The 14632-nt window shown below is 34.4% G+C and overlaps 1 protein-coding gene across 6 annotated transcripts in view; it reads left to right on the forward strand.

Annotated features, from left to right (window-relative positions):
* Positions 1-14632, forward strand: part of FCHO2 (FCH and mu domain containing endocytic adaptor 2) — a 77628-nt gene that overhangs the window by 33830 nt on the left and 29166 nt on the right. For all 6 annotated transcript variants that reach the window (XM_015848831.3, XM_015848833.3, XM_015848832.3 and 3 more), the window contains 3 exons: positions 6882-6926; positions 8713-8785; positions 12172-12196. In XM_015848831.3, coding sequence (XP_015704317.2) covers positions 6882-6926; positions 8713-8785; positions 12172-12196 — 143 coding nt within the window. The remainder of the gene's footprint in view (positions 1-6881; positions 6927-8712; positions 8786-12171; positions 12197-14632) is intronic.

Raw genomic sequence — 14632 nt, forward strand, 5'->3', positions numbered from 1 at the left:
CCCACCAATATGCCATTCCCTGTTGTTGCTGTGTGACAAATAGCAGCACAGGGGCACTCTGACAAAATGGCATCTGGCATGGATGTGTGGATGAAGCAAAGGTGTGTCATTGAATATCTCTGTGTGGAAAAAATGGCACTCATTGACATACATCCATGCTTGCTGAATGTTTCTGGAGACCAAACAGTGGATGTGAGCACAGTGAAGTGGTAGGCAGTGTGTTTCAGCAGTGGTAACGGTGGTGTGAAAGGCAAGCCACATTCTCAATGGCCATGCGCAGCTGTCACACCACAAAATGAAGAGCATCTCAATCAGCTCAGTCAGTGGTGACAGTGACAGCTCATCTCCGCTGCTGCAGATTTTTTAGAGGCACAGCATGCGGGCTCTTGTTCATGTCTGGTGAAAATGCACAGCTAATGGTGGTGACCATTTTGAAAATGAACATTTTATAGCTGAGAATTTGCTCTATCAAATAGATACATGTTAGTGTGCTCTTTGCATCTGCTTTAGTTTCCATGGAAATAAATAGGAGGCATTACTTTCGCCTGTGTATAGGAGTTTACCTCAAAGACTGTTCATCTTTGTATAACGCATTATTACAAATAGGCTGTGTTTCATTTAGTTTGACTTCTTTTTTTTTTTTTTTTAATTCTAGAGTAAGAAGTTACTTTCTGCAGAAAAATAAAATTCTCCTTCTCAGAAAAATACTTCTCTTTCTGGAAAGGGCAATAAAATAGGGAAGCTGGTGTTAGAAACTATAACATTGAAAAAATATTTTTTGGTTTCCTGGTGTCTAAATTTGAAAGCTTGGATCAGGATCAGATGATGGCAAGAGAAAGATTGCTTATGTGTTTGTGTACATACAAAATTGACCTTTGTGATGCAGCTTAACATCTAAACACTAAAAGCAGTCATTTGTTTTGACAGCAGAATTAATTGAGGCTAAAACAGTCGAAATTCCACTTGTATCAAGCTGTTCATTAGGAATTGCTCTCTGGCTTTAGTGCTGTCAGAAAAATAACCTGTTCTGCTATGATTAAATAGCAGAATGATGGTCGGTCCACTGAATTTGAGAGAGAGGTTGAATAAACTTTCTACTGCGGAAACAATTCAGAAGTGACACGCTGCAAGGGGGGTCAGAATGTGCATTGATATCCAGCTGAGCTGTCAACTGGCGCTGGGCCAGGCACGCAAAGCTTTGCCATTTGAAGCAGTATGTGAAGCATATGCAGTTTTAAAAAAATTGTGCTCCCTTCATGCATGATTTACTATCAAAGAGAAAAGCTTTTGTTTTTATCAAAAATGAAAGTATTGTTTGTTACTGTATTTGTAACTGCAAGAGCAGATTTACATGTGTTTTTTTTTAAAAAAGCTTTTGGTTGAAACAGATATGTTAATGTTTATATGTGTACATGCATGAGTGTAAACTGATTCCTTGGAATGGGGGGAAGGGCAGAATTTATTTTGTACTTTCTTAAGTGCCTGAGTGTTTCGAGTTACTGAAAATTAGATGTAGTTAATAAAAATACATGCTTCGGTGGGGGAGCTTTTCTTCCTGCCAGGCATAGCCTTCTTTAACCAGAAAGGAGACTGTTTTCAAAATTAGATACCAAGGTAAAACAGTTTTTGCCTGATTTGTTTACCTTTTTAGCTTGGCAGGATTTTCCAGTTCATTGACATACTTACTGTGGGCTCTTTACCAGAATATGACTTAATATTGTTTGCCTTCCTAGTGATGATACTAGTTGGCTTTTTTACCTGCCTTGTTTATTTAAGAATCCAAACAATAAAGCTTCCTTTTTTCTTTTTCTTTTTTTTTTCTTTCTTTTTTTTTTTTTTTTTTCATTTTTCACCTCTGTTAGGCAAATTACCAATGATCTCAGTTATTCAATCCTAGCAAAGCCTTTATTTTTTCAATGTTTACTTCCTCGTGTGTTAGAGTTAGGTGTTTGGGCTGCTTAGTTGAGAAAGAACATGGCTGTATTCAAAACAATTAGCATTACTTTGTAGACAAATCTAGTAAATGGTGTGAAGGTTGTTACTTAGGAAAACAAACCCTGTTTTGCTCTTGCCTGGTGTGTTCTCTGAGAATACTGCTCCCACTGATAGAAGCTGAACATGCAGTAGGTACTACATTGTATTTAACAGTATATTTGCATCAGCACAATTATATTTCTCCATTTGAATAAGTATCTCTGTAGAGTGTGCCATCCATTTTTCTTTTTATTTTCATTAAAAATCCATGTACTCACATGCCTCCTGTAACAAAAAATGTTGTACCTATATTTTCCAAATAGACTAGGAGATGCATCCCAAGCAATAGACTGTTACTTAATTTATATTAGTGTCACTTGCTGCAAGCTGTTAGATTAATTAAAATGGAAAATGTCCATTTATTCAAATTATGCTTTTCTGTTATAGCAAACCATAGCCACCTCATTTTCAGGAACCATGAACTGATTCACTACTGGTTTATTTGCTTCAGTCTCTTGTCGAGTAGCAGCTGTTTGTTTCCACACGTCTGTAAAACCATTGCCCATTTGCCTTGTCTTCCTATCTGTATCTGTTCCTGCAGGTGGCATGCTGTGAACTGTAGCAGCTTGGATTTAAAAATGCTTTAGGATGATGCTTGGTGGGAACATTAATGTACAATTAGAGTAGCTTACTGAGTTTTCTGGCCCCCTCCATTGTAGGAACTAAGTTCTCATTACCGTCGTGCAGGCCAGTTACATATACTTAAGTGATTAAAATCCCACAGGATATTCATATCTGTTGTAAAGGCTAATATATATTTAGACAATACATATTATTATTTTTCTACCCTCTATATGTACTGTATTAATAAACCTATTAATTTTAAAGTCTATGAGCAGGTATTTCAGATATTTAAGTCACTGAGATACAGTTCTACTTGTCAACTTAGCAACAGGCAGACTTCAAGAAAATTATGTGGAGCCCGAATCCAGTCTTTTCTAGACTAGAACACTAATGCAAGGTCTTTCATTAGAGGTGAGCTGGATCTTAGCAGTTAATTTTTACTTACTTAAAATGTCTTAAGATATACATTTGATTTTCATACTTGTACTTTAGTTCTAATACTACGCTTGAGAATAGGCTTGCTTCTCAATTTACATTATTTTCTTTTTATGAAAAAAGGAACAAAGGAAATTTCAGTGCTTGGATTGTAGTGCTGCAGATTATTATCATTATTATTGCAGTGTGGTGAGATCTAGAAGGCTTCAATGCTTTGGGCTATCGTGTGGCAAGGATTCCTGAGACTTCAGTAAAAATGTCAGTGTCAGGGAATGGCTTCAGATCATCACCAGTACCTGTTAAATGTGAAGCGACTGCTTGTCTTTCTTTGGATATTGCAGAGGAAAGTCTGTTAGTATCCTTCCTTTGAAAATTTCAGACAAGACTGTGAAGAGTTAGGATTTGTAAGCAAAAAGTATCAGTGCTGTTAAGTCAATCATATGGATTTGGGGGTGGAATCCTCGTTGGAATTAACCCGTTGTCTGTGCTTCAGTGTTTGGACACAAGTATGTTAAGATTACTTGCCTCCTGAGGAAGTGGTAGCACATTGTCATCTCCGTGTAGCTATTGTGAAGTTTCTTGTCATACCAGCACATGAGTTTTCATGCTTTGACATACATCTATATATTAAACCTACTCTCCATTAGTGCTAGCCCACGAGGATTTTTTGAGTGTATCATCTAATGATTAAGAAAGCAGGATTTAGAAAGGTAGGATTTGGTGTTCAGAGAAGAATTTTTTTTTAAGTTTTTTTTCAGTGGTGGCACAGATTCTTTTGTTATCCAGATACACAAGTACAGTGGTCAGTTGGGGTGTGTGTGTGTGTGTGTGATTCTTCTTAGGGAAGCTCTGAAATCCTTATCAATGCTTTTCTTCAATAGCAGAATATACCTATGGCCTTTTGGCTGGCTGGGAGACTGCATCTAGTTATAGCAGGAGACAGTGTAGCCGCAGCACACACTGCTTTCTAGCTGGATGACAGTGTATTACCTCTTTGGGCTCACAGCCATCTGCTCATGAGAAACTCCCAGCTATATTCTGGACTACCAAAAGCTCGTCACAGCTATTCTGTTTTCTAAATTGGCTCACCATAGAGTACCACATAAAATGTCTATTTCTGAAATGTTATTTTGGTTTAAAAATACCACACTACAGCAGGCATATAGGGAACAGAACTGCTGAGAGATCTGAAGTTACAGAACAAAACTTGAGAAAATTTAGAGCTACTGCAGAATTCAGTATTCTGCTTAAGAAAGCAAAATGTGGGAATTTGCCCTTGCTTGCTTTGCTATAACCAAGTAGTACAACATGGCAGGGGCAGGTTAAATACAAATTAATAGAAAATAGAAAAATTCTTCCTTGGATACTGGAAGAAAAATATAACCCTAATTTGTTAGTCTGTGGATTCATTAGTGATAGCCATGAGTGCTATAAACTTATGACATTCCAAAAAATGAAGAGCTATACAGGAATTTGCATTGGGTAGAAAAAAGTAAGTTAGGATTAAATGTTTCTTTAGAACTCTAGCTGTTGCACACAGTCTGTTGTGAGAGAAAGCTTTTTTCATTATTTATATTTTACTTTCTAGCAATAAAGCAACTAGTGGATGCAGGGAAAGGAAGGAGCATGTGGAGAGAAGGGATTTCTGTATTAACTACACATCTTGAGTGACCATAAAGCCAATTGGTATCATTAGGAAAAAAGTACATTTAATACCTCCATTCATGAATAGTAAGCCCTGCTTGCTGAAATTTGTTGCACTTTTATCTCATTATGGTCTGTAACTGTTCTTAAGTAACAAGAAATATTTCAAATTAAAGAAGAACACATTGTTGAAAGACTGAAATGAATTAGGGGAGGTACTTCAGTACTGAACACAAGTATCTCTTAGAATTAAGACCTTAAACTGAAATGAAAATATACCTTCAAAGACAAACATGTATAACTTTGATGTGTTTTAACACTCAATGTATTGATCTTTGTTTTCTGCTTGTGTTGAAGTGAAAATGAAAGATATCTGAAATAAGGATGAGAAACTGCAGAAATTTGGAATATTTCTGTATTTTAATCATTCATTTGGAAGTCTTAACAGGATCAGTGTTAGTAACTGGGACAGGTAATTCGGAAAAGGTTTTAGTATTGTTTTCCTCTCAAAATATGTTTAAGACTCTGTTGATTACAATGTTTCCTTCTGTTTTTGTTTTGCCAAAGAGTGTTTGTGGTAGGCTTAGCTTTTGTACTTTCTCGTGGCCAAATGTAATATGTATAGAAGAAACAGTTGAATCTCTAGCAAATTGGTGGAAAATGTACTGTCTGTAGCTCTGAAGAAGAAATGAATTTGTTCTTCAGCTTCTATGTTTTATACTATATTTCTGCATTTCTTTTTCGACATGTTTTGAACAGTATAGCTAATATAAAATGCTGGTGACATCATTATAGATATGTGGATGTCTGCAGTTCTCTGAATCTGTGTTTCTTCCTTTTTTGTTGCTTTGCTTTGTGAAGAATACAGATGTGCTGATTTATGCGACACACTGACTTTGCTGTACTGTGAATTTAAGAGCAAAGGATGAGTGATTGGAAGAGCAGCCTAAAATGTCCACATGCTTACAATATAGAGTAGAATGAGAGATCTGTTCGGCATTTGCATTTTGTCTGTCATACTGAATAATTAGACTTGCATTTGAAGTTTTTCTTTAATTTAAATTTAATTTAAGAGGAGTTAGAGCAGTTAAAGACTGACATTTGAAATTGACCTTTTGATATTCTGCTTTCAGAAGCTTTATTTGGAGGCTCAGTAGCTACATTATGATAAAAATGGGATATGAATGATACTAGACTCTTGTGCTAAAGGTGGTTCTACACTTTCTTTTTTTTTAACTATCAAGGAAAAAAAATGCAGATGTAGTGATCATTACAATAAATGCAGATATCTGTGAGATTTCAAATTACATACCTGGCAGATTTTAGCTAATATGTCTACAATAACTCAATTTGTTTATCATTACTGGGTGTGGAGTTACATCATCAGTTTCTCAACTGTCTTTATTTATGTTTGATATAAGCATAACTTTTTTGTGTGTGAGAAGTGTTATCAAAATGAACTATTTATATTGATATGAATGCAATTTTACACTTCAAGAGTCAAATATGCATTTTAGGGGTTACATTACAAATATAGTCATTTGAGGTAATTAACCACACAAATCAGGTGCAAATAAATAAGCATGAGAGGGAGAACACTGGAAAGTGCCTGGAAAGTGCCTGCATCTCTTATTTTATGTGTGAACATCTGAAAATTGCATAGCCTTTGGCTTTTTAATAGGTGTTCTGGAATAGTATTAATTTCATTAAAAAGATAAATCAGATTTACTGTCACATTTGTTTAGGATTAGGACTGAAAACAGTTTCTGTATGTAAAGTTAACACAATTACTTTATTTCCAGTCCTTTTTATCAAAATTTTCAAGATTTCAGCTCTGCAAGGGAGGCTTTATATTGATATATCTAAAGCTTTATATTGATACTATGCTGCAGATACAGTTTGGACTGAGTTTCACCTGGTTTTAATAACATAGGGTATTAAATTATATTTGGTCAGCGTGCATTAGAGTTATAATTTTTCACTGTGAAGGAGTAAAAATATTTAATGATATGCCTTATGTGTAAGATTTTATCACTGTTTGGCCATTGACTATGCCATTGTGGTTTTCTTTTGCCATTTAAAATTTTAAATAGATTACCTAATGTTTTCAGGAAATATTAGCAGTGGATAAAATATTTTCGTGTTTGACTTTCACTTGAAATTAAATTTAATCTAATGTTTATTTTTATTCTAATTTATTTAAGGTCCTATTGAATTTGAGGAATGTAATACATCCAGTGCAGTTGAAGGTGAGTTATTGTGGCAGTTATTTGCAGTACATAGTACCTGAAACTGAGGAGCAAATAGGGAGTAGCTTGTGAATGTATTTAACTTAAAAGTATATTAGCAGACTAAGAAACAGTTGTTATTTTGAAAAGCAAATTTAAGAGAAAATAAGACCTACAGTAATTGTTTATAAGCCTAATTCACCGTTGTCAGAGGATTTTATTGTTTATTATAAATGTACTTTTGCTGAGACCTTATGTTTTGAGAGGTTTGGATTTGGTTCAGTTATGTCTGTGTAACTTAATTTATGAGTGTCAAAATATGGCCCAGGCTATTTCTATTGTTGCTATGTTGGTTGTACCAATTTTAATGCAATGTTATGGTCACAAAGGCTTCCTTTGTTGGTGTAACTTATTTTACTTAGGGAATTGTTTAAAGTGGTTAAGAACTGTTTTGTTTGCATACACTATGTATTTAGTTTTGGAACAGCGGAGCTGACAGAATAGCTGTACTGGCCAACAGTTCTCAAGTTGCCAAGGCTGCAGCTGAGACTTAAAGCTTTTTCTTGACTGCAGTAATGGGGAGATCCCTGTTAAGAAACCATGCCTGTATTCTATTTGTTGTTGTTTTGGTCTGGATATGAATGTCAGACTAGCACTTTAAAATAATTTTGGAGCTATTTGTACGCCTGTGAAAACAGAAGATACAGCAAAGTTTACAACTACCTGATTTCAGAAATTTTTAATTATTTCACCTGGAAAATTTCCAGGAGTGGAAAGATGCCTTATGTGCTGTGTATGTAAGTCACTCTAAAAGTAACGCCTCCTATTTATTGCCATGGAAACTACATCAGATACGAATTGCTCAACAACACTATTTCATAGAGCAAATTCTCAGCTACAAAACACTTTTTCAAGAGTCACTCCCATTAGCTACACATTTTCACCACTGATGAAACACCACTGATGAACGTGAGCTTGTGAGCTACACTTCTTAACATCTGTACCAGGGTAGGTAACACACTGTAGCTACTGTAAGAATACACCATGCATTGCCTCCATGTCCTCACATTCACTATTTGGTCTCCATAAATATTCAGCAAGTGTCAGTGAATGTCAGTGGGTTCAACCTCTACTGACAAACCACCATATGTCTTTGATATCATGGGACAACATCATTAAATAGGGCGCCTTAGGGAAAAGAAGACAGGAGGAGAGGCATAACTCCAGACTCAGTAGTGGCTACAGCACTAGAAAAATCATGAAGTCAGCATAAGCAGGAAAGCCAAGTGATGTTCACTTCTTTATGGGCCAAAGATCCTACTTCTTAGGAGAATCAATGGCTGACAGGGACAGATTTGGCTTCTGATCCTAGTGCTATTCTGTCCATGATTCTGATCCATTGCTGTTCAGCTGGAGGAATAGCTCCTGTTGAGTTTCTGTGAGCAGACTCCCTTTGTTCATAACTAGAAGTGCTTCAATCTTTTGTAAAAGAGTTAATGGTCTAGCATACTGAACACTGAGAATTGTACGTACACTACAAATCAGTTTTGTAATGACTCACATTAGTAATGTGTAGTTTTAACTGTATTTTATTTTTTTTATTGGTGTGTCACTTAGCAGCACACTGGAATGATATTACAGATATTTTGTGTTTGTTTTGCTTGGTACTATTTCCATTGCTATCTGTTTGTATCAATCATTATATCAGTGTTTAGAAAGTATTGATATTGATAAGCACCAGTGTTTGGAGGTGCTAGACATACACTCATCTCTTTGGTCTCTAAAAGATAAATGTTCTGTTTTGCAGGGATAAAACCAAGGAAGAGGAAGCCATTTGGTTTATCAGGGATAATGAAAAAGGAAAAAGATACTGAATCTGTGTAAGTGTATTTCAGCTTGAAGTTTTGTTTTTTATGAAAACTTGTGCAAGTGTGGATGTGAGCTGATGCCTAGTGGAAATTTATGTTATAACATGTTTAGAAGATTGCTGACAATAGGAAAATGTAGTAGCTGTTTGTGATTTTTGTAGCTATTTAAGCTTTTCAGGAAATAATTTTTTAAGATAGTGCTGAGTGCCTAAGATCAGATTTTTTACACATATGAAGTGCCTTATAGATATTTTTCTTTTTGTGTTTAATTTTAACAGTTATATACTTCTGAGCCATATTTTTTCTTCTTGCTGTGAAGGTGCAGATAAGGATCCAGGCTGTCACATGTTTTAAGTCATTCCTCTATATTTCCATTCTGTGATTTAGTCCTCCTCCTGCTCTCTCTTCAGTATTTTCATATGCTGAAGTAAATGCTGAGATAAATGTATAAAATATGATTTTGGTCAGCAAAAGATTAAGAGTACAGTTGCAGAGTATGAGTTTTTTGGTGATTATTTAGTTTAGAATGCTTAAACTAGAATGTTATAAATATTTGATGATTTTAGTGTTTTTAAGTTTCTTTGTACATATTTTGGAAATTGCAATCTTTGTAAAGAGTGATTTACTACACATTTTTGGGATGCTACACTTGCAACTGTGAGCAGCATTATGCTCATTCATTTGCTTTTTGTTCCTTGCATTAACTTAACTACAAAGTTGTATGATTCTTCATATTGAGTTTTGAAGACTGCTATTTCTTTGGGTTTTGTACTTTTCCTGTTCCAACAAGAACAAAAATTGCTACTAAATGGGTTATTTCACAAGCTGATCTCTTGTTGTGTATGTCATTAACTTGCTTGCAAACCAAGTATCTCCTTCCATTCATTCTTTAGCAGATAACGAGTTTAACCTGCCTCCAGGAAAATTTAAGGGTCAGAGTAACTTTTCTGGAGTGAGTAAAGGCCAGGAAGCTCCAGATTCATTCATCTCAGTTGTATCCTTGACCCATAACAGAAGGAAATTTTCTTGGTTCAGAAACTATTCCTAGTATAAAAGCTACCTTTTCCCAGATACATTATACTTAATATTGAAAAAATAGTATGTTTGTCTCTTTCTGGAAGAATTTCTGGTTTTCATTACATAGGGATGTCATTGGACAACTAAAATCTGAAATGGAAAAATATGTTGCCTTACTTGCAACAATTTGAAGTTAAACTTGATTTCTATTATAGTTTTTGTTTCTATTTTTACTCACAATGCAAAAATGAACAGATGCTGAGGTTAGTAAGAAAGAAGTATACCTGCATGATACTGACCTACTATATAACACATGGCATCTATTTTTACAAAGATCTTTGCATTAATCCCTATTTTATCATATTACATATTTAGAACATCATGTGTTTGAATATTTGGTTATATAGTTATACAGGATCCATTATGTTCTTCAGTAAAATATTTTAATAGTCATTTATCATCTCTTTATTGCTTGTCTAAATTTTGCTTGATTTCCTCTTCAGCTGATGATCTGCATGACAGAACTTTGTATAAGAAAATTTTCTGCACAAAGAGGTCAAGACCTTTCCTAATGTCATATTAAATTGCACTGGCAGCTTGTTTAGCTTGTGTAGAGCTCCAAACCTATAATAAGTAACTCAAGGTTTCTAGGCTTCTCAGTTTATCAGTATTGTGAGGAGTTTATCAGTCTCTGAAGAACTGACACCCAAACTGGGCATTGTACCTGTCAGTATTTTTGCACAGGTAAATGTCATACTTATTACGTTTTTCTGTGTTATTCATTATTTGTTTGAATTAGTTATTAGCTAGAATCCTTAGATTCCCTCAAGAAGTCCTCATTTTCTGAAATGTATTACATTGTAGTCAAAGCATGATCTGGTCCTTTAATCTTAAAAGGCCATGCATCTAGTAGCGTAAAACTATATCCATCTAAAACCTGATATCTTTGCTTTTCACCTCATCAGCACTTAGAATCTTTTGGTTACTTTGTCTCTTTAGGCTGCAGAATAGCTTTTAAAATAGCGTTTTCTGTTACTCTTGTTTCAGCTTAACCAGTAGGGGGAGATCAGACATAGGACGATCAGACTCACACAAGTTTTCTTTTGTGCTCGGCCATTCAGGAAAAAAACAGAATCCTTCATTTCACTGTCAGTACCATAACAGGCTGCACTGAATAGATTTGCTACATTAATCAGCTGTACAGCATTTAAAATTTCAACTTCAGATATCCATGTTGAATATAATGATCTAAATCTAAATGTAAAACTTAGTTAAGTAAGTTGCTTAGTTGAGTAAAGCTTGTCGTGTAGTATACATACCATAACTGTAGTGTAACATGCATCATTTCCAAAGCTGGAATTTATTTGCCTGAATCTGTTGTTAACATTGATTATTGCACTAATGTGGCATGATTTTGGGTAAGCTTTATGTGCATGTTTTTTGCTGACAAGCATCTAAAGCAATAACAACAACAAAAATAAGCTGTGTTTTGCATCTTTGTTCCCATGCTCTGTGGCATGTCTGCTTGTTTTGCTAGTTTTGGTTTCTCTGCTTTCCTTAAGTAGATTGTCTGTTTTTTTTTCTTTTTAATTTGACTGCATCAAAATGTTGTTTTTCAATTGCATTTGCATTTACAGTGTTATTTGTCAAGGTGCAGATTAGAGAGGGCCTGTATACTCCTGAAGTATTACCACATACTTTAAATGTAATTCCTTCTCTTTCTGCATTCATTGGTTACTGCTTTAATCCAAGTTAGTGCAGAGGATCATAACACACACAAATAATGTTTTTGTAATCACTTCATTCCTATCAAACACTTTTTCAAAGTGTTTTTTAAGATGCATTTTATTTTTTCCAACATTTTCTTGTGCTTGACCATAACTGTGCTTAACAAACATGAACTAGGAATGAAATTCCCAAGGAGAAAATATCTGAATTCCTTCAGGAATAGTGTTAATTGCTTTGAGAGCTGGTTATTGTACAAAATGTTTTATTAGGGTTGGTGACTTTTACTTACTGCACACATAATCTGCAGAGGCCTGACTATTTTGAGTGTATTCATCTAAAATACGATGTGGAACTCCTGATTCTTTGTGTCTTCACTGTGATGTGAGTTTGGTTTTTCAGTATTTATTGTGAGTTTTTCTTCTGTGGAGTTTTCAGCATAAATTTTTAGGGTTTTTTTTGTCTGTTTGTTTATTCTCATCCAGTCATATGTAGATAATATAGTGAAAATTTTAACAGACTTGGTGAGCCAAATGAGTCAAAATCAATGTTCCAAATTAATTGAAAGTATTAAAAGAAGGAAGTTCTGGGACAGTATGAATAAAACCATCTATGTGTTGTGTAATTTCACCTTATCTTTATTTATTTTTTTACAGGGAGTGTCCAGATGCAGACTCAGTTGTAAGTAGACTTATTTCTAACATAAATGTGTGTGCTAACATATCAGGCATGGCAATGTAATGGAACATGGTTTACATACAGGCCCTGCTAAGTGTTATTTATGTGATAGAGGATTTACTATTTCACCAAAGTAACTGAAGTTTTACTTTCACTCAGAACATAATCTTTCACAGTACATAAAGATGTTCATCTTTAATACATTTATATTTCCATCCATTTCTGGTTTTAAACAAGATGTTTTTACAACGATGATTTGCTACTTTATTTTGCAAATTAGTGGCTTGAACTGCTTGTCTAATAGATTCTAAGTGAGTTAAAGGTTTGGTGTGTTTTCATGAGGATCCAATTTTGCATCGTCATATTCCTCTGCATTATCACTGTCTCCCTGAACAACCCTTCTGAAATTAATGCAGTTCTGCTTGACTGCTTACAGTGGAGTATAGCAGTATAGTTTTTAAAATATTGCCTTAAGCATAGTATTTCTAGATGCAATTTTTTCATGCTCTGGCTCTCAGCATCACAATTTTTTTATTTGATTTTTTAAAATAAAAATAAGTAGTAATTGCAAATGTTAACACTTTTTATTTACTTAATAAAGCCTTTTGTTTCTATTGAAACATGTAGGTTGTCTTGAATTATATGTCATGGAGATAGGAGCTTCCTGTAGCTATGGTAGGAAGTAATTTACAGAATTGTTTAACTCTCCAGATTCACCTGTTGTAGAAATTTATTTCTTGAGTATGGTGTCTGTAGATTTTGGTACCTAGTAGAAAACTTCCTTTTGAGTAATTTAGTTTTTTAAAATAATCTACTCAGACCTTTTTTCTAAATAAGGGAAGGTTAATTTTGCTATGTAATATAAATGTCTATGAAGAGCTTTGTAAGCATCATATGAGACCATTGTTTCATCCTATACAAAGTCATCTTGGTTTCAACCAAACATTTTTTTCTTGAGTACATTTAAAGCTAAGTAAATTTAGAATTATCCCCATAATTATTAGGCTTTTCAGGGAAATAATGTCTTTTGACAGTTTGGGTTGAGTCACTGGAGTGAATCACAACTGGGTTTGACTTGCAGTGTTTATTTTCTTCCTTACTTATTTTGGTCTCCACATTTTCAGAAGATAATCAACACTACTGTAAATTAATCTGACATTCTTTCTGGCTTCATGAGGAAGACCACTGCAATCATTTAAGTTAATTGTTATATCTAAGTACAATTATTTTTTAAAATTAACTCTCATAGCATTTAAAAAGGCTAACAGTTTCATAGCCTTCTCTTTTTTCTAATGCATAGGGGTGGTTTTTTTCATGCATTTAGAGTTCAAAATTTGATCTGTCATTTCTTCTTGCTTTTTACAAGCAGCAGTATTACTCAAACTGGTAGAATGTTTTAGTAGCAAAATCTATTACTGTTGTGGAAAACGATGCAATGTTCTATAGATGAGATCCATTTCACCCCTTGCAATCAAGTTTTCCCCAGAGTGCTTAATGGTTTAATGCTTAGAGCTGGTATCCTCATTTAGAAAATCACATTTCACTCATTTTTCTCTTTTTCTTGTCTTTTACCTTTAGGTAAGCTATCCTTTCTGTTTCGTTTTTCAAACTTAAAAGCAGTTGCTGCTGAGATATATTGATATCTCAGTGTGGATTTTTTTGTGTACATCTTTGAAACAGATTATGAATGTAAGAAATTGGGCTTGGAATAGTATTACTGAAAAAAGAAAATAAGCTGTTGTTATTTTTTATCCAATTGCTAGAAAATACTAAGAGTGACTTCTCAGAAAATTCAACTTACTTAAGGTGCCCCTTAATTATGATTAAGATTGTGACTTTCATCTTTGGTCACTCAGTAAAATCTCAATGTTTGGTTTTTTTTATCAACGTTATCATTTCTAAAGGTGGCATCTGTTAATTTGTCAAGAATTTTAATTGTTTTTCTCTTTAGAGGAAGGTTTGTAGGAGGTAACCATGCTGCAATTACTTATTATTATACACACTGCGCTACATACATTGCATTTTTAGAAATCAAAGATCCACTAAGAACTGATTTAAATACTCGATCTACCAGTCCTACATGATACTGTGGATCTTTGAACATATGTTAAGTAGTCAGTTCCATCTGGCTCTTCTCATTACTCCAAAATTAATAATGCAGATTAAAAACTCCTGCGTTGTTATGTGTCAGTCTACACATGTAACTCCCATAAAGTTCTGCCTTGATAATTAAGAAAGTAGAAAGCTAACAGCATATATACAAGGAAGTGATAACAGCTGAAGTTTGGTTGTGTATATCTGTTCACTACCTACCTAGTTGCTACATGGGCTGAACTAATTGTCTTGTTTCCAGTAGGTCTGACATGTTCTTAGGTCCACAGGAAGTTAAAAGCTCTAGCAGAATTTTTCTTCTGGCATTACAAGATTTTACTTGTATCC

The sequence above is a fragment of the Coturnix japonica genome, chromosome Z (genome assembly GCF_054131305.1).
Source record: "Coturnix japonica strain WE chromosome Z, WE-NBRP24, whole genome shotgun sequence".
Taxonomy (NCBI): domain Eukaryota; kingdom Metazoa; phylum Chordata; class Aves; order Galliformes; family Phasianidae; genus Coturnix; species Coturnix japonica.